This window comes from Lactuca saligna, chromosome 4 (genome assembly GCF_052625555.1).
Source record: "Lactuca saligna cultivar CGN05327 chromosome 4, ASM5262555v1, whole genome shotgun sequence".
Lineage (NCBI taxonomy): Eukaryota > Viridiplantae > Streptophyta > Magnoliopsida > Asterales > Asteraceae > Lactuca > Lactuca saligna.
In genome coordinates this window covers 30,707,321-30,729,232 of record NC_136420.1, presented here as the reverse complement: position 1 = coordinate 30,729,232, position 21,912 = coordinate 30,707,321, and the positions used below count along the sequence as shown (strand labels likewise).

Sequence of the window (21,912 nt, the reverse complement as noted above, 5' to 3'; positions counted from 1 at the left end):
TCATGGTCTAAATGATGGCCGAGTCAACCAAGGTTAGCATTGCAGGCTTGTTGTCCTGAAATGACAATAATAAGTTTACTTGTGTTCCTAATGAGGTTAACACTACTTTTTCCATTTATAGGGTATTAAATTGGTTTCCTAGCAACTCTTATTATGGATGGGGTTTTCGTATTATTGTTGTTTTCCTGTCAACTCTTATTAGGGACGAGGTTTCTGTTTTACTGTTGCTTTCGTAGCAACTCTTATTATGGATAGGTTTTTCGTATTACTGCTGCTTTCCTAGCAACTATTATTATGGAAATCTCTTATTATTTCAAGGAAATCTCTCTTCCTTCCTCTTAATCTTATAATTAGATTAAACTCCTAAAGACTTTTAATATCTATGGTTTCAAAAGTTTTTGGGGATGAACAGTGTCAATTTTAAGAATTTTGGACATGCGCGACAGGCACTCGATGTGCGTCGTGCACACATGTAGCTGATTAGCATTAAAGTCGAATTTGGGCCTTATTCGACACTTTCCATGATTCCTTTGGTCCCCCTAATTTGTCTTGACTGGGTCCTACACGCACAATTCACGCTTCGCGCGCGCCTGCCTCCAATCTTTGATTTCTTCATCTCATTTGACTCTCCTACTTCGAGGTAACTTCTATGCTTAATCGTATATCCTAATTTATTCTAAATTTCGATTTTTTTAGGGTTTTTGAGGTTTTTATCGATTGATGAATTTCAGTTAGTTTTTGTGAAATATATAAATAGCCAAGCTTCTTATACTACTGGTTTTACTTCCTAGATACTCAATTTTGGTTTTAATTCATCCATTGATCTTCATTTTGAATTTTTGAAATTCAAAATTTTTTCTCATGTTTTAGCTAAATCCGTAAATTAGTGATGTTTTAGACAAAATGGGTTACTTATTTTTGTTCTAGAAGCCTAGTCGAACATCCCTAAATGGTTTTTGTGTTGGAAATTAGACGAAACAACATGTTACCATGTCTGTTGTTCTTTGTATTCTTGAAGCACACCACACAGATGTATGTGTGTAGTGTGCATTCGCACGCAACACACGCCTTGTGTGTCTAATCCATTTCAACACCTTATGCAACATTTAAATTATCTAGCTTATTCCTAACTGTCTTTCGTCTATTTTTCTATAGATATGGCGAGATGAGTTCAACAAGTTGCGGATCGGTTACCTCCTAACTAGCCTTCACATCCTTTCCTACAGTTCCCTGATGATCTTTCGGATTGGAGTTCTTTTTTGTCTCGTCTGATCGCTCTCTTGTCTAAGAAGATTGGCATTCCTCAGGCCCTTTTTGGAGGGATGCGGACGAGTCCGAGTTGATAACTCATTTGGAGCCATTCATTACCTATGTATTGCGGGATGATAGCGGTCTTGAGCTTTTTTTGCCACAAATTACGATGGGTTGTTGGGGTCCCGGAGGTGATTTACAATGAGCTCTGCTGGGAGTTCTTTTTGACAATCCGCTTTGACAAGATGGCGACGAGATGGGCTGATAGATCAGTCTTTAGTTTTCGCTTGGGAGGCGTATCCCGCTCCTGCAGCCTGATCGAGCTGGGGACGTCTAGGGATTTATACAACGAAGGAGACTCCGAGTCCTCGTTTTTATGCCTATCTAGATAGATGTATTACTTAGCAACCATAGGAGTACATCTACATGCAAGTATGAGGTCACGCTAAGGGGACCTATGTTTCCAGGATGGCCAAGGAGAGCGCCTTTTGATCTCCTATTTATTGATTGATCCAACGATTGGTCGCTTCTACTATTTATCACCGTGAGGAGTGTGACAAGGTTGCTACTGGCGACCTCTTTTATATGTGGTGCCTCACTCAGACTAAGGTTTGCCTTCATCTTCCCTTTTCCCTAACTTGCAAAACAATCCGGAACAGGATGTTACAATTCTCCCCCACTTAAATTAGATTTCGCCCTCGAAATCTCTCCTTATCAACATGTATAACGAATCAAACAACCCTAGAAGAGCAACCGAAAAACTCATAACATACAAATTTCTCCCCAAGACAACCGAAACTAATCAGAAACTTCCAACCCGGAGAAGGACGAACCCCTTGCCGATGTAGAACCACTTCTGCCTCTCCGAACTTGGAATCTATATTGGTCTGTCTCCCCGACAGACCGCCCATGCAGAACATCACAATAACAACCCCTCATCGAATATCAGACCCAACAAACACTTCCAACCCAAAATATCTCAATGCGACTGATGGAATCAAGTCGTTGGCCATAACCAGCTGTTGATCACTTATGCCTAACATACCAGTTGACTCTGACCGAAACCCAAGAAATGGAGGGGCCACCTCTCCCCAAGGACCGACCATCAATACTGCTATCAGAACCCATCTGAAGAATGAACCTTAATACATTGCCCTTAACACTAGATGAAAACCTGCCGATCCACATGGAACCGAAGCCCTACACTAGGTTACTCTCTAATCCTTCCGTTTCGCGACAACCCCTCCTTAAATCAATATATAATGGTTCTCGACCATCACTTAGACCCCATTCTCACCCCAGGTCCGACCACCAGGTTCCCAAAGACTCAATTGGTAAGGCTCCCTAAGCCTAATGACCCCTCTGCGTCATACTCCGACTAGTGAATGATACGGATCTCCGCAGTCTTACAACACTCTCTTACTGATTAATGAGTGCTACGGCTCCATGTAGTCTTACAACACCCCCTCACTCACCATGGGCTCACCCCATGGTTTTCCCCGCCAGTCCTAAATGATTTACTCCCACCTGGACCCATCCACTCTTTTATTACCTCACATCCACTAGTTTACCGAACAATCCCACAATCTTGTCATCAAACCATCACCATACTGAGTTCACTAAACTTGTGCTCCGTGATCCAACATAGATAGGTGCACACACCCACCCAAATTAAACATCACTACTCCTGACGACAATCCAAAACCCCCATCCTCTATTGATTAAAACCCATGCGAAATTGCACATATTGACTCTAAAATTGGTCAACTGCTGCCTTTCCTGGATTATAGATATCAATCCATACATTGAACTAGAAAATATCACAACAATCAAAACTTGGCCTCACGACCCAACCCCCTCGAACTCAAACATTGGCCAATCGAAAGAAACACTGATCATAATAAGATCCCTGTCCAACGGCTACCCGCCGTGAAGACACGCATGCTCTCTTGAGTACATATGCCATCTCGCTCTGTACTCTGCCTTGACTACCACAAGACCCAAATCGCATATATTTGGACAGCAAATCCCCATAATCCAATCTTTTGCACAACAACTTAAACAGATTGCTGATCCTCCAAACAGAATACCCAGACCTCCCCCACTTAGGGTTCGAACCATCACCAATTGGCATACCGAACAGACTACACTATAGACTGGCTCACCAGATATACCATACTCGACTCTTAGGACGTACCACGTAATAATCGATGATCTTCTAGATAAAGACCAAGCAACTCCAATTATTCCGAATCTCAAATGGAAACCTCGGAAATTTCCCAATGCGACTGCCTCCCATCACCCAAAATCTCATTCGGCTGCACAGACAGATATTTCGACAATCCTAAAATAACACAAAATTTTTATCTGGAGATAATGGACTATCATACACTTCATTCTATGAACCCTCAACCAATACCCCATTGGAAGAATCGACATAGAAACAGGAGACCTCACTCTCACAGTCGATTCGTGGCATAGACAACGAAGGTCGTTGTCCCGAGACACTTCCCTTAGTTACCTGGAACTATGGCTAGAAACACGCCTTACCATGCTCATTTGAGGCGCATCCTTTTCCTCTTCAGTCACAGTCCCTGCTGATGACTCCTTCCCGACACATGAATAACTCAAAGCACTCATACCACAAAAATCCCTTTGGTGCTAATACCACAACTATTTGGTACCACACGGGGCCTTCCTCTAATCTTTGAAATCAAAATGTTACTCACCTTTCCTTCCAAAATGGAAAGCGGGAATAATATAATCCTCTTTATAGAAATTGCCATCACAATCCATCAGTCGATCACTCAACTCAGACTACAACCATCCACAACGCATCATTTCCACTTCCTTTTTGAGTCCTACAACTCTACCTGGCACCTCACCAGTCAAATCCCTTGAGATCTAAACTCAAATTTTTTTCCTCACTAGGCATACTCCATTTAAGCTCGACTGACATGGCCCTCTGGCCCCACAATTTACCATATCAACTCTCATACTGAACAACAACAGTCGGATAACCGGTAAAGATGGAAACACACTCTGCTACGAATCATGGTACCCGAACCATGTTATCTCCCCTCAACCTGCTACTTAGAACCTTTAAAATTTTACGTGGTTCAAGCATAAGTCCTCTGCTTTCAGTAGTGCGGACCCAATACTACCTTCCACATCTACCCATACTTTCCTCAAGGATCGTACCAAATTTTCTAAGTAGTTGCTCAACCTTCCCGATCGACCAATCCCGTTCAACATGCTCGCTCCCTAGCAAATACTCTTCTCTAATCAGCACACTCATCAGACTGAAATTACTCCCTGGTCTCTCCTAGGTTCCCACACTCTTCTGCCATCAGTTGTCGAGGAACTCCTCGCAATGTCAATTAGCTACACTTACTAACTCACATCACTCGTGAGTTCCACCAAGCACAAAGCAAGAAACATTCGGGCATCGAGCAACCTCCACCAACTCATAAGACCACTCTAGCATACAACTCCAATTGCTCTATCCACAACACAAAAGGCATTACCGAACTAAAGCAATCCTACCTCTCAACTCCTCGGAGATCTCTAATCATACATATGCAACACTACCAGTTCACATAATAGACATAAAGGCACCTCTCCTAAGCAGACATACTAGCATGAAATTCTAAGCAGATCTCTAGCCCTAAACTAGCATGCAATTCTATCAACTCATAATAACAACACATAATCAAGTAAGCGTATTTGGGAAATCACCGCTCGGGCTCTGGCTGATTGTACACACTGCTTCGGATCTGCTTTCAAAACTCTTTAATCTCTTTGAAAAATCGTTTGATGAAAAAACATTCTCTTTTGAAAAGTTATAAACTCCTCGGTTTGAGTCCAGATATACCCAAGGGTGTGCCCGAATCCCTCAAACCGAGGCCCTAATACCAAATTGTAACGCCTCAAATTTCAAGACAATTTTTTTTTTTCATTTTATTTATCAAAATATTACTCGTAAATTCAATTCATCACATCTATTTTAAGTTATTATCAAAATAATATCAGAGTATCCTAAAATCCTCAAATCTCCATAGGCTGATGGATGGTAGAATCATGCATTCGCCTTCTCGCGATCCTGAGATGTATTGTTAACATGTTGTCGCACGCGTATTAAGCAAATAAATTATCACTGCTACTTGCACTAACAATATAGCATAGGGAAGCAGGGTCGAATCCTCAGGGACACAACCTAATGGTCAATGCCTTTTTGCATCAGGCACAATCTAGTCAAGACAGAAATTATTAAAAGGGGGATTTGAATTAAACTAAAAACTAAAATTGCAGTGATATTAAACTAAACGAACACGATTTCAGTTTTGCTGCAACTTTCTTAATCATGCAATGAATATTGACTTGGTTATTTGAGATGCGTTCTATCTAAGTTGGTACTGAGAAAAACTAACAAGCTTTAGTAATTTCTCTTTTACCTAAATTAGTTAATCAAAACAAGCTCTTTAATTAACCCTAACTTTTTACTGTCTAATCAAACAAGCCCTTAATTAAATCAGAAAAGTTGCATTATAGTTTATGTAAAATTCCCAGCAATACCCAATACTTCTCACTGGCTCGGAAGCGTAAAGATATGTTTTTTACAGTTTATACTAGAGTTAAATCCCAAAATGGAACCAATCTGATACTTGTTACTTTTACCAGTTGACAAGAACAATTACGGATTCTATTAACTGATTAACTGGAATGATAAAACCCTAGCTAGGTGATCAAACTAACAAGAATCAAAATCAAACATTCATTAAACTCAAAACTGAAGAATCTAGATAGAAACACAAATCAAAAACCAGATCTAATGATCAATCACATGAAAAGTACTTGTCTTATGCAAAACTAAAAACTAAGGTTTAGCCAGACATGGCCAAAATCTGATCAAAACAGATAAAAAGAGACATCAAACAACTAATCTTACTAATCTACTTGAAGGAGATGATCCACAGTCTTCAGATCTTCAGAAATTGATGAAATCAGAGAAGAAACGCCTCCAAAATTGTATTTTCGTCGTCTGGCACCTCTGGAATCGCCAACTTAGGTTACTGGAAGGCTATCAGGGTCTTTTTATACATCTAGCAGCAAAAACGACGCACCTGCGATCGTAGGTTTTGAAATAAATGCATCTGATGCCGTTTTAATGAAGTAGGATGCTATTTTGACACTTTTTGGCCAACCTGCGATCGCAAGTTTTGAGTTTTCACTTCCGGATGAATTTTGGGCACAAAAGAACCTCAAAGGCAACCTGCAACCAAACTGGCGATTGCAAAGAGGTCACCTGCGATCGTAAGGAGACAACCTGCAATCGCAGGTTGTGCCTATGACGTCCGAACTTTTTTCTACTTTTCAGATCATTTTGAATCGCGTCAATCGGAGTTACGGTTCTCGAGATATGGTCAAAATACTGACATACGATCAAAGCTGCCAGCAACATCGTTTAACTTTGATATTGTATATTATATCTTCGTGTGATCAATTCAATTGAGTTTTTCTTGACCAAAGCATCTTACAAACATTCCTCAACATACTCCATATGTTTCAAGCTCCATTTTAAGCTCCAAACGCGCATCAAACTGCTCCCAAAGCACTGCTCCACTCGAACTATCTGAAATCAACATAAAACATGAGCAGTACGGGAATTCTAACGAAATACATGAGCTGAACATTATTTATCTAAATGACATGAAAATGTACAAAATATGGTGCTAAAATGATAATGAAAACTACCCTATAAGATGCATAAAATGGCATCTAACATGTACCTGAAACACATTTTACACAAACATTGTAAGCACGAAGCTTAGTGAGTTTCCCAAAATACTACACACACAAATAGTTAGCCTCTCATCGCTATATCTCGATAAGGACCCTCCGGTCATATGTCTCAGTGAAGACCCTCTGGTCTCACGGCTCGGTATGGACCCTCCGATCCTGTGTCTTAGTAAAGACCCTCCGGTCTCACTGCTCGGTATGGACCCTCCGTTCATAGCTCAATAAATGCACAAAGTAATATAAAACAATAATCACAAAGATAGAAAGCATAATATCTCATATCTCGGTATAAGCAAATAAGACCTTCCGGTCCATAACACAAATAAGACTCTCCGGTCGCACAGTAATTACCACCCAAGTAAGTATAGTGAGAAGATTCACCTCAGATGATGAACATATCCTATAAATGTTGCTGCTGCACACCAGCCTCTAACACTGAGCTAAACCCACAATTAACCCGACCTATAAATAACCCAAACCCATTGGGCCCACCAAGGCCCAATACCAAATGGGCCCACCAAGGCCCAACCCTAAACTTAAAGCCAAACTAGCACGCCTAACACAAGGTTCCAAGACATATATATAAATTCCCCTGGCCAAAATCTCTAATACAACAAGCCCAAACCAAGACCCAACGCTTAAGGCCCAAAACGAGATCTAGACCAAAAAGCCGACAACGAGTTTACGCGGGGCGTACCTCTCTTGGTACGCTCAGTGTACACGCAAATCTTGATCAGAGGACTTAATTCAGTACGCGGGGCGTACTGAAACTTATGTGGGGTGTAATGCTCTGGTCTACAAACCTCAAATTTTGACTTAACCACTTCAATACATAGCATCCAAACCTTAGGGAAGCTTCATTACAAGTCCCTAACTGGTAAAGTTGGCGACTTTATCAGTTTGCATATCTTAATGGGACCCAACTTCCAAAAATAACCATTAAGACTCTCTTTAATCATCTTAACACATGCATGGAGAGGTCTAGACGACCAAGTTCTCATTTTTATGACTCAAGGCAACCCGATACACTTAAAAAGGATAAGAGATTTGCACTAGAGTTCACCAAATTCACACAGTTCCAATCTTGGGACATAAAACCCTAAAAATGGACCCAAAACAAGAACCAACATAACAGTGAGCATGTTTTAAACTTGATATCTCTAGGAGATGCACCAATAAGAGTAGAACTCAGATCCAAGAGCTATAATCATTAGCTATCCTCTTTCAAGGCTCCCTTTTCACCAAGAGCTTCACCAAGGACACTCAAATGAGCCTCCATACTCACACAAGCTAGGAGAAACGAGATTAGGGCTTGAGAGGGTTTGGAGGCTGGAAATGGTGGCTGAAAATGAGGCCATCATGTTCCTTAAATAGGGACACTCCACAATATTTGGGTTTCTTTCTGGACCTAGTACGCCTAGCGTACCCTTTGGTACACACAACATACTAGGTGGCTTTCGCGATCATGCAAAACACATGAGCACGCTGAAATTACACAAGTGTACGCCTTGCGTACCCAATTGCCACCCATTTCTCAATAAGGACTATTCTTGCCAAAACTTCAAACTGTCATAGCTTCTTCGTTATAAGTCTGTTTCCAATGAACCTTATATCCACGAAAAGGTAGCGATAAGCCCTACGCTCCGAGCAGCTCATCACAGGCTTAAAACTCCACGAACAAAACCCAATTTCATAAAAGATCGATCCAACGCTTTCACTGATACTCTTGGGCTCTAAAGCACAACACAAACCCCTTCATCACACCGCCTACCTTATGCATATCAAAAAAGGGCCTAAACCTTTATCCTTCAAAGCCTCAAAACCTTCTCATACTCGGATTACAGCTAACGAGCGTTGAATCGCAAAACAATCCGGAACAGGATGTTACAGACCATCTTTGGACTTCTTAGCTATAGGGCCTCGGTGGGCCATCAGAAGTCAGTTATTGGGCCTAGAACATGTTTGGGATTAAGGGAAGGCCCATTTGAGGAGTTAGGCCAAATTTAGAAAATTAGGCCGTAAGTGAGTCTTTAGTGGTGTTGGAAAGGCTTTATGGAATTGAACCACTGATGTTATGGATTTGGAACTAGGTTATGATCCGAATTAGATCAAGGGCAAAATGGTCATTTTAACCTAAAAAGGATTATTGAGTTTTGACTAAAGTGTTATTTTGCATTGATAGCTCGGGAAGTCATCGGAGTAGCCGTTAGAGATTTCGTACCGTGAAATTTTGCATTTAACTTTGTGAGCTGAGTTATCCTCCTGTATGAACGGGTCAAAGGCACTAATGCCGACCCGTATATGTATGCTAGTATGTTTCGGACCAAGGTCCGATGTTGGGCAGTGCCCGATGTAGGTTTATATGTTTCCGGATTCCGATCTGATGCCGACCGGTACCTGAGGAATGTTTTTATGATTGATGTCTTCGTGATTCTTGCATGTGTCTGTTTTGTATGTTTCCGGATTACGGTCCGATGTCAGGTAATGCCCGAGGAATGTTTGTATGCTTTCGGATTTCGGTCCAATGCCGGGCGGGGCCCGATGAATGTTTATATGTTTATGTTATGTGATTATTTATGTGTATTTGTTGATATATATATATATATATATATATATATATATATATATATATATATATATATATATATATATATATATATATATATATATATATATATATATATATAGTTGAAAAAACAGTTTTAATTGATAGTTGAAAAATTGGTTACATAAAAAATTAGTTAATAACTAAAAAATTAGCTGATAAAAAATATAAAACATCCTAAAAATCATGACCCAAAATTTCATTTTTAAATCATTAAATAAACATAATTACTAAAAATCAGTTGTCAAAACATGAACCATAATATCTCAAAATATCAAAAACAATTTATCCATATCAAACACATGTTAAATATATCAGAGTAATAATCTCAGGCTAACATCATGGTGTGTCCACTGCAATCATCATGAGCTCTTTCCCTTGCTACCAGAAGTACCTGAAACCAAAACTGAAAACTGTAAGTACGAAGCTTAGCACGTCTATCCAAACTACCACATACTATACATATAAGCACGTAATCAAATAATAACATATCATTGGCCCCGCCCAGCATCGCGCAAAGCTCGGTGTGTGTGTGTGTGTGTATATATATATATATATGTATATATATATATATATATATATATATATATATATATATATATATATAGGGAAGGGTTATTTGGAAAATAAAAAAACCCTAAAAATCATAAAAATGCATAAATAAATACCAAGACATCACAAAACTTTTTTTTGAATTTTTTTTATCAAAAAATCGCAGCATTTTTTTTACAATTTTATTTTTTTTTTTGTAAAAAAAAAATTCAAAATTTTTTTCAGCGATTTTGACATAAAAGTTGCGATTTTTTGATTATATATATATATATATATATATATATATATATATATATATATATATATATATATATATATATATATATATATAGGTTTTATGGAAAACAAAAAGTAAAAAAAAACCCCTAAAAATCATTAAAATGCATAAAAAAATACTTAAAGATCACAAAACTATTTTTTGAATTTTTTTATCAAAAAATCGCAACTTTTATGTCAAAATCGCTGAAAAAATTTTTGAATTTTTTTTTTACAAAAAAAATTGATTTTTTTTTTTCAGCAAAATTGTAAAAAATGCTGCGATTTTTTGATAAAAAAAAATTCAAAAAAAAGTTTTGTGATGTCTTGGTATTTATTTATGCATTTTTATGCATTTTTAGGGTTTTTTTGTTTTCCAAATAACCCTTCACTTTATATATATATATACACACACACACACACACACACACACACCCCGAGCTTTGCTCGATGCTGGGCGGGGCCAATGATATGTTATTATTTGATTATGTGCTTATATGTATGGTATGTGGTAGTGTGGATAGACGTGCTAAGCTTCGTACTTACAGTTTTCAGTTTTGATTTCAGATACTTCCGGTAGCAAGGGGAAGAGCTCATGATGATTGCAGTGGACACACCATGATGTTAGCCTGAAATTATTACTCTAATATATTTAACACGTGTTTGATATGGATATATTGTTTTTGATATTTTGAGATATTATGGTTCATGTTTTGACAACTGATTTTTAGTAATTATGTTTATTTAATGATTTAAAAATGAAATTTTGGATCATGATTTTTAGGATGTTTTATATTTTTTATCAGCTAATTTTTTAGTTATCAACCAATTTTTCAACTATCAATTAAAACTGTTTTTTCAGCTAAATATAAATTTAGTAAGACATGTGAAAAATGTTGTGAGTAGATAAATCATGAAGTTTCGTATGCATTAACTTCGGAACAGGAGACAAAACTTGATGTTCGTATCGAATATTAATCGGTATGTGAAAGCCCGTCCGAAAATCATTTTCATGGAAATTCCATTTCCAAAAGAAAAAAAAATAATGATTTGTTCGACACCTAAAATGCAATATATTACCAATTTATATAGCAGAGTACACTCTCGATGGCTCTACTTTATAAACTATCGTGTATTATGTAACTAATTATCTAATATTTGATAATTTAAACAAGAGAGTTTATCTTCATAAAATAAGATTTTATTACCACGTGAGAGATTCCAAATGGGGCCAAACTAACCCTCATCTCCATCTCCCCCAATTAATTCTAGTCGCCATTTTCAGCTCTGACCTGATATACACCTTTCTTTATCGACAATTATTATTGTCGTTACTCTCTTGTTCTCTCGCTCTATATGATATACTCGTCTCATTTGCTCCACTCAAGTCACAGGAGCATCCAACAATCAGCAACATGAAAAGTGTCTTGTTATTCATGTTTTCATTGATTTTGTACAAAAATTTTGCATCCGCACAAGCACCAAAGCTCGACGAGACAGAAGGTAGGTTTTCCTTTTGTATCTTCATTGATTACTTCGTTCTGAATCGAGGAATGACGGAGAGATTAATGGTGGTTGTTTGTGTGTGTGGATTGATGCAGTGAAGGTACTGAAAGAAATAGGTGAAAAATTGGGGATAAATGGGACGAAAGAATGGGATTTGGATAAGAATCCGTGCAGTGGCGAAGGGAATTGGGGCCGCGGCGAGTTCCCAAAAGGATTCGAGGTCTCTGTTAACTGTGATTGCTCTTTCGAACAAAATGCCACCTGCCGCGTAGTTCGCATGTACGTATTCCTAATTCGGTTATGGCAATTTGGAATCCAAATGTTAATTAAGGAAGATGAAGTCGATATCCTTACGATTTTACGAAAATCTATGGCCTAAATCTCGTCTAATCAACATTCATTGCAATTTGCACACATACATACATACACAATGTTCCAACGATAGATTTCTGTTTTAATTCTAGGAACTACCGATGCATTTTAGATATCTACATGTGATTTCTGCTCTTCGATTTTCATGAACCTTCAGAATCCACTGAATCATTGGAGGAAAAACTAAACTTTTAAAGTAATAATAATCTTATTTTGGGAACAAAGTTTTCTGTAATTTGATATACTGACCCAAAAAAACTATCTTCTCCACTGGTAAAAAGCTCTTTATGGGTTGATTCTTAATTAACTTCTAAAAAAAAGCTCTTCATGCTCATATATAATTTAGAACTCTTCATTAGATTTTTTAATAGAGCTAACTGCTAACTCTGAAATTGTTCTAAATTCTAATAATGTTTTGAGTATTGTATTCATCTTGATCTTGTCGTATTTATCACAACATGTGAATCTTGGCGTATTTATCAAAAAGCATGTAAATCTTGGCGCATTTTATCAAAAAAAAGATCAATCTCAAATGTATTGTTAATAGTTTATAGTTTTATACTTTATACATACATAGATAGGACATTAGCTTTGACTTGGAAGGTAGTCAACCCGATCTTGTTGACTGCCAAGCTGGAATCAGCTGACAGTTGTACGAGTCCTATTGTCCCCATTTTCTAGATATTACTCCATCTTTTAACCGATAAAGAAAAAAAAAAGAAAAAACCAATATCACCTAAAAAAATAGAGTGTTTTAATATAAAATAAAATTAAATGTAGTTATTAATATATTAAAAATATTATAAGTATCATCGTATCAATGAGTTCGATTGTAGTTTTTATTTTTATTTTTATAACTTTTGTTTTAGTAAAATATACGAGGCAGTGTCTAAAGCACCACTTGAAAGGTCATCAATTTTCTTTGTCATTAAGTGACATAAGACTTATATTTAAGTTTGTTAATGGCTTTTTAGGCAATAAACTTACAATTTTTTTTTAACAAAAATAAGCAATGAATTTAATTTCATATCCAATTATGTAACTAATATGATTTACCAATTTATGCATAAATAAAGAGGCAAGGAAGCAACTAATTATTTAATAGTGATTTTTTTATTTATATGTTAAAACTAATTATATGTATTAAATTACAATATTTGGTAATTGTATTGTTTGATTAATTATTTATCAAATATATAAAATATCTAATGCAAAAGAATTGTATTGACAAAAGCGTTAGTGTTGGTTTGTTCATGAAAAAAAAAATACAAATAGATAATTGTAATTTCTACATGAGAATCAAGATGTAACTTTTTATGTCATAAATGAAAATGAAGAACTTGCAATTTTACAGGACGTAAGATTTATTTATATACATAGTTCTAAAAAATGTTTAACTATTTGAGGAACAAAATACCCAAACGAATTAGAAAAAGATTTATTGACCCAGTCAATCGCATGGAAAAATAAGTAATTTAAATATGATAAAATCGTGGTATCAAATAATTTTAAACATAATGATACTAAAAACTTGACGCATTACATTGTTGTTGGTGTTGAAAATATGAGAAACAATATTTCTAAAAATCCATCCAATAAATATTTTTGTTAAATCTACATAATATACATTACATGGTTTACTTATAAAACCCCTAAATAACCATACGATTTTATCAATTTGGTCTTTTATGAAAGATTGATAAGATTCTGTAACATTAGTCAAAATACATGTAATTGTACAGTTTTTTTAATCATCAATTATACAAATACTACATCTTACAATTCAACATGCACATTGAGTATTTGTTTTTTAAAATTTATGAAATGAAAGTTTACCATCTTTTTTTTGTTACTTATAGGAAATTGTTGCAATACTTATGAGAAGGAGATAGACTTAATTTTTTGTTTGAACAATTTCAAACCATAAATTTTTTAATTTGTCTTAACAATGCAGAGCTTTGAAATCCCAAAACATCTCAGCTGCTATTCCACCAGAGTTTTCCAAGCTTCGATACCTTAAACAATTGTAAGCAAAACCTCTTTGATCAATGATCAAGACATTATTAATCAATAAAAGTTAAGTGTTTTATGTTTATGAATAATAGAATAAATCTAATTTATAATTGTGTGCTTATTAATCCAGGGATCTCAGTCGTAACTACCTCAATGGAACTATACCTCCTCAATGGGCTACTATGCGCTTGGGTGACCTGTATGAACCACCTTTTTTTTTTTTTTTTTTTTACATGTGAAAAATAATTAATAATTATTTTACTTTAGTAACAAATCTTACAATAATCCATGACTATATGCAGCTCTCTCATGGGAAACAGATTATCCGGCTCATTTCCAAGAGTTCTCACCAGAATAACTGTCCTTGTAAATCTGTAAACAACATCACCCCTTCTTATTTTCTTACAATACAATAAATAGACAAAAAAAAAAAAAAAAAACTTCATTTTGATTGTTTCTTCAACATTTTGTAGGAGCATGGAAGGAAACCGCTTTTCAGGATCCATACCCGAAGAGATTGTGAACATGAAAAATTTGCAGAAACTGTAATAACTAATAACTTTTCTTTTCACCTTTTTACCCTTGTATACTTCTGCTTAAAACACCAAGAAAGAAAAATAATAGATTGAAATTATAAGTTTGATCCATATTTTCATATAAAATTTTGTATTCCCAGTGTTCTGGCTTCAAATGAATTCTCTGGCCCACTGCCTGTTGGACTTGGAAAACTTACCAACTTGACTGATATGTAAGTATACATATACTGATATACATAGTACATACATATTTAAACTTATCAATGTATAAATATAATATATTGTTACTTACAATTTTAGGAGGATAAGTGACAATAATTTCACTGGAAAGATACCAGACTTCATTGGCAACTGGACACAAATTCAGAAATTGTAAGCACATTTTATTTATTTTTGTTTGAGGTTTCTTTTTGGTTTCTTGAGATGTATTAATCTGAAAGATGACAATATTTTCTTTTTAATAATGCAGGCATCTACAAGGTTGTTCTCTTGAGGGGCCAATTCCTTCTAGCATCTCTATGTTAACAAAACTAAATGATCTGTATGCAATTCTTTTTTTTTTTTTTTTTTTTTACCTTTTTTCCTCTCTGAATATACAAAGTTATTGATTCATTTATCTAATATATCTAACATGAAAAATATTTAATATTACTCTTGTGTTACAGAAGGATCAGCGACTTGAAAACTACAGGGTCTAGTTTCCCAAAACTTCAGAAAATGGAAGATCTGAGTAAATTGTGAGTTTTTGATTATTTTTATAATAAACCAATCGTATTAGTATTGAAGTGAAAATATTAAATATTAATTATAATCTGGAATTACACAGGATACTTAGAAATTGTTTGATCCATGGGACAATCCCTGAATACGTGGGGAATATGAGAACACTGAAAACTCTGTAAGTATAAAGGTTGGTATATGTATAAAATTACATTGTCTTGTAACTTATTCATGATATATATATTTTTTTATTGTTGTAGAGACCTCAGTTTTAACAATTTGACTGGTGAAATCCCATCATCTTTTTCTGAACTAGGAAAAACAGATTACATGTAAGTGAATTATCTTCAACAATATTATGTTGTTTTCTAATAAGTATAGTCGATTTTCTAAAAGGTGACACTGTTTTATAGTTATTTGACAGACAATAATCTTACTGGACCTATACCTGGATGGGTTTTCTCAAGCTCCAAAACTGTGTAAGTACAATATTTTCTTAAATAGCCATCTTTCCCTACATAATTTACATCATTAAATAATCAAAAAGTAAAATATTTTCCCAATATATGCCTTTTCAGGGATGTTTCTTATAACCGTTTTACATGGGATTCTTCTGGTCCAAATGAATGTCCACGTGGGACAATGTAAGTTTTTCCACTTTTTCTTTTTTCTTTTGTTCTTTTTTTTCATACTCATGTTTATGCTTAAAATTTTCCTTACTTGAATCAGAAACATGGTGGAGGGGTATTCTTTGTCCACAAACAAACAGTAAGACACGTGACTTTTTATTTTGCGAAACCTTCTTTCAATAACTTGATTAATTTCTATTTTTTTTTTTTAATGTAGAAACAATATTCATCCATGTCTAAGGAAAGATTTCCCATGTTCTAGTTCAACTAGACAACGTGAGTTATCTATAAACATCAATTCACTTCATCTTAAATGTCAACTGAATTCCAATATTCTCCTTCAGAAGCCTATTCTCTACACATCAACTGCGGGGGCAAAGAAGTAAATATCAACAACACCACCAGATACAAAGCCGATTTAGAAGCAAAAGGTGCAGCAACATATTATGGGGAAAGAAACTGGGCATTTAGCAGCACTGGACACTTTTTAGATGATGATCATGATTCTGATATCTACACTCTTTCAAACGTATCAACTCTCCATAACGTGTCAGCATCTGAAACAGAATTGTACATGTCAGCACGCACAGCTGCTATTTCTCTCACTTACTATGGACTCTGTCTTCTCAATGGAAATTACAATCTTAGCCTTCACTTCGCTGAGATTATTTTCACCCAAGACAGCACGTATAACAACCTTGGAAAGCGCGTATTTGATGTTTATGTCCAGGTGATTTAACTATTAGTTACAATAATTTATTAGTTTATGCAGATGCAACTTTGAACAGGAATTTTAACATATATATATTTTTTTAAATGTAGGGGGAATTGAAATTGAAGGATTTTGATATTGCAAAAGAGGCTGGAGGTGCTGGTAGGCCAATTACAAAAAAATTCACAGTCAATGTGACGAGTAACACGGTCAAGATTCAACTTTATTGGGCTGGAAGGGGCACTACTGGAATTCCAGTTAGAGGAATTTATGGTCCTTTAATATCAGCCATTTCACTTGATCCGAGTAAGTCATTCTTCATTATGTCTGTCTAATTAAAGTGTTGTATATATAGAGTCGATTTTATCTTTACATTCCAAAACACAAATTTCACAATGGTCATCAATTTTGTTAAACTTCATTAACGTTAGAGGAGTTTGGAGGAAAAAAGTAAAAAGGAAAATAGGTAAAAGGGTTAGAAACAATCATACATATCTGTCCACATTAAGTGAAAAAGAAACAACCTATAAATCATTTCCATGTCAGCTTATTATGTTATAAATTCTCTCAGTGCTGTTTTTTTAAGTTGTAACATTGCATTGTTGTACAGATTTCGACCCCCCTGTTTATGGGAAAAAGATTGCAGTTAGTTTAATAGTAGCAATTGTTGGTGGAGGAGTGTTTTTTGTATTTCTAATCATACTTATCTTGTGGAGAAAAGGCTTCTTTACGGCTAAAAATGCAAAAGATAGAGGTAAATACCTTTTCTAATATCGTCTGAACGTTTAAATTTGCAAAAAAAAACTAGTCACAAACTTAATACAATACTTTTTTTTTTAAATTTATATAACAGAGCTCAAGGGTCTGGATCTGCAAACTGGAATATTCACTCTAAGACAGATAAAAGCTGCAACTAAAAACTTTGATCTGTCAAACAAGCTTGGCGAAGGTGGTTTTGGTGCTGTTTACAAGGTGGTGTCAACTGTCAATTCGTTCAAAGCACAAACTCCAAAAATATAGTTTTATTATTTTTTATGTTACTAATAAAATATGTAATATGTATAATAGGGTTCATTATCAGATGGGACAATCATTGCAGTGAAGCAACTATCATCAAAGTCCAAACAAGGAACGCGCGAATTCGTGAATGAAATCGGCATGATTTCAGCTTTACAACACCCAAATCTTGTGAAACTATACGGATGTTGTGTCGAAGGCAACCAGTTATCTTTGATTTATGAGTACATGGAGAATAACTGCCTATCTCGTGCTCTTTTCGGTAAGCTTATCAGTTTAACTACATAAAATTTAGAAACTGAAAATCTTCTTTCTCACTAATTTTATAATACCATGGCATTAGGTCGAGATAAAGTGTCCAAAGCAAAGCTGACATGGCCAGTGAGGTGGAAGGTATGTTTAGGGATAGCCCGAGGCTTGGTGTATCTCCATGAAGAATCACAACTGAGAATTGTACACAGAGACATCAAAACTAGCAATGTGTTGCTTGATAAAGATCTGAGTGCAAAAATATCTGATTTCGGTTTGGCAAAGCTTACTGATGATGGAAATACCCACATCAGTACTCGTATTGCAGGAACCATGTATGTTATGTTCTTTAAGCTTGCTTTTGTTACACATATTACATCAATACATCCTATTTAATACTAACTGTTGTTTTTTAGAGGTTACATGGCTCCGGAGTACGCGATGCGAGGTTACTTGACTCCCAAGGCAGATGTTTACAGTTTTGGAATCGTGGTATTAGAAACAGTTAGTGGAAAAAGCAACACCAACTATAGACCTAAAGAAGAGTTTGTTTACCTTCTTGATTGGGTAAGCAAAAATCTCAATATGTATTTTGACCAAAAAAGTCAACTGTAATAATATTAATTTCTTTTGTTTTCACTTTGCATTGCAGGCATATGTTCTGCAAGAGAGAGGGAGTTTATTGGAATTGGTTGATCCGGATTTGGGATCCGAGTATTCATCAGAGGAAGCAATGACACTTTTGAACGTGGCTCTTTTGTGCACGAATGCATCACCTACACTTAGGCCAACTATGTCACAAGCCATGAATATGTTAGAGGGTCGCACGAGTGTTCAAGATTTGCTATCTGACCCTGGATTTTCAACTATAAATCCAAAGTTTAGGGCCTTAAGGAATCACTTTTGGCAGAATCCTAGTGAGACACTTACGATAACCAGTGAGGATCCGTGTACTGAGTCGTTGCTAGGTACTGAAGCAAATAAATGACAATCATTTCATGCGAATGTGAATGTGTATTTGATGGTGTATATAGACAGACATTAGAAAAAAAATAAACATTCATAATGTAACAACCTACAAAGTAGTGTTACAGTCAATTATCATAACTCATCCCAAGGAATTGTGAAAACCTGATGTTAGTTGTGCCAATTTCAACTAAAATAACTGGTCACACATTAACACAAAGCAAGAAAATCAAAGACCTTATTTTTAAATCCGATTAATCCTCAGTTTAAAAAGGTTCCAGGCGATGCTATTATAGGATTCTTATTTTATATATCATTAAACTAGATACGATTTTAATGAGTGTCGCCAATTTTGATGTGTTGTATTTTGACATGCAATGAAATAAATTTGTTTCCTATTGTTATAAACCTACATAGCGAGTATATATGATTTAAAAGTAAAAAGGTTTTTGATGTATTTTTCTTAGAGCTTCTCTAACCGGCCACTAAAACAGTGGAATGCTGATAAATGTTATTCCAATCGTCCGCTGTATTGGCCGGTATTATTGTTTGAAAGATTTTGGCCGCCAAAAATGGTGGGTGACCCTTGTCCAACACCAAACTTGCTTTTTCATTATATGACAACATAAAATTCAATAGAATTGCTTCAAGATTATCACATTTATATACAGAGAAATCTATAGAAAAGTTTCAAACTTTTAAGAAAAGTTAAAAAAAAAAAAATCGTATTTTAAATTTGTTAGATCTAAGGCTGATAGACAAGGGACCATTTATGTCAATTTCAAAATTAAAGATATCAATATGTAAATAATAAAATTACGTAAAGGGTATGAACGTAATTTTAAATTTGTTAATTTCCTTAAAATTTGCTTAAATTTATTTTCGTAGGTAACAAATCCACAATATTAGTTCATAGAATGTGAACATCAAAATAACGCCTACGCCCTAACCTTTTGTTCTCTCTCCCATCGGCGCATCACCCACACCTTTTTCCATCGTAACAGGTCTCGTTTCATGCTCGCAGTCTTAACTGGACCAGAGCAGGTCGCCGATTAGTGGCGTTTCTAATATTGTATTTGTTTTTCCGGCGGAGCAACAAATCGTTGGGTTTTGGATATGGTTTTCTAGTTGGTGTATCCGGTGATATCTCATGGTTTATATGGGGGCTGTTTTTGATTTTCCGCAACACCTGCTTTGGGATCAAGTGTTGTAGAGGGAACACAGATATGTTCATAGTGCTAAGATGATTAAGATTACGGAGATTCTGATATAATGATATTCAAGATTTGAAAAAATAAAGATGTTGCTTACCAATGATAATCATGAAGGAAAATTAATATGGCATGGCTACTTAAAAAGGTAAACGATGTCGTCTTTCATAATTTTTGTGAAGCTTTTTCTTATAATTTTTCAATCTTAAAAATTGCTAAGACACACCCTTTTCATATGAGAAATTACCTACATGAATTAGGCTAAAACTATATCACACCATTTTTTTGATATAAGTTTATTCATTATGCCAAATAAGGTAAAAAGAACGTATTCTATTTATTTTATAAATATAGATTTAAAAGCAAAGGTGACATAATGATCTATTTATGAATAAACTAATATATGCAAATTGGTAATTTGGGTTCGTAGTTCCTTTGGTTGAAGTTTCATATGTATCAAAAAGTAGCTATATATTAATCATTGTTAGGTTATAATTTGTTCAAGTTGATAATATATGTTGAAAAGAAACAGTCATAGCGACAAAAATATAACTTTGATCGAAAGACTGAGAATGTGCTTTATTAATTTAAATGATAATTTTGTATCGAATTTGAAATAATGCCCAATCAATTTTGAATATGCATATAATTTTCTGAAAACAACATATGAAGTTATTTACGTGTATTTCATTATATAGTTGTAGTTTTTTTTTTTTTTTTTTTTTTTTTTTTTTTTTTTTTTTTTTTTTTTTTCACTTTTTTGATGTTTATATCTTAATTTGATTAAAAAAATAATATGTTTAACTCTATTCTTTATTGTTATAGATTCAGGTTCATACATTGAGAAAAAAAGACAAGATCAACATCATCACCGTTTAAAGGAGCAAAACATGTGTTTTATTCGTTTGTGATCTCCGTATGAATGAGCAAAACATATGTGTTATTTATTTGCGATTATAATTGTATGAATACGTTTCAGTCCAAATGTATTAGAGAAAAATAATCAATTATAGTATCTATGAATACAAGTTCTTATTTTTTGTTTGAGTTTAATCATTTATAAATATATTATTATCAATATAAATGTATGAATTCAGTTGTAGTATAATCATTTCTGAATTTAATTATGTAAACATTTGAATCCATCTTTGTCATATTCATTTATGAATACAACAATCACTAAATTCATTTATCAATGAATAAAAACCCATTATAATATTTAGCTTATTCATACCATTAATTTATATTAAATAAAAAACTTAAATTAGATATTCATTAATGAATACAACAATTTTTTTTTTGAATAAAGATGGATTTAGTTGATATATGAAAAAAAACAATGTTATTTAGTTATAACATTATTTAAGTTTCAATGGAAAGGAACTTATTCAATTTAACTGTTGTATACTAATAAAAAGCCATTTTTTTTGGAAAAAAATTGAATTAAATGATGGCAACATTATAGGAAACCACTATTAATTAAGTTGACTATATCATTAATGTAATTGTAAAATTCCTA

The 21,912-nt window shown here is 34.7% G+C and overlaps 1 protein-coding gene across 1 annotated transcript; it reads left to right on the top strand.

The window, feature by feature from the left end:
- The first annotated feature begins 11,764 nt into the window (after positions 1–11,764).
- LOC145041476 (Leucine-rich repeat transmembrane protein kinase) lies at positions 11,765–19,346 on the top strand. Its single transcript, XM_078989575.1, has 24 exons — positions 11,765–11,965; positions 12,064–12,247; positions 14,295–14,366; positions 14,484–14,552; positions 14,656–14,727; positions 14,827–14,898; positions 15,030–15,101; positions 15,190–15,261; positions 15,359–15,430; positions 15,555–15,626; positions 15,716–15,787; positions 15,870–15,941; positions 16,023–16,088; positions 16,188–16,253; positions 16,339–16,377; positions 16,456–16,514; positions 16,583–16,968; positions 17,061–17,256; positions 17,561–17,704; positions 17,804–17,922; positions 18,019–18,229; positions 18,311–18,551; positions 18,633–18,783; positions 18,869–19,346. The coding sequence occupies exons 1-24, from the start codon at positions 11,878–11,880 to the stop codon at positions 19,202–19,204; spliced, it is 3,003 nt and encodes a 1,000-aa protein (XP_078845701.1). The 5' UTR covers positions 11,765–11,877; the 3' UTR covers positions 19,205–19,346.
- The last annotated feature ends 2,566 nt before the right edge of the window (positions 19,347–21,912 follow it).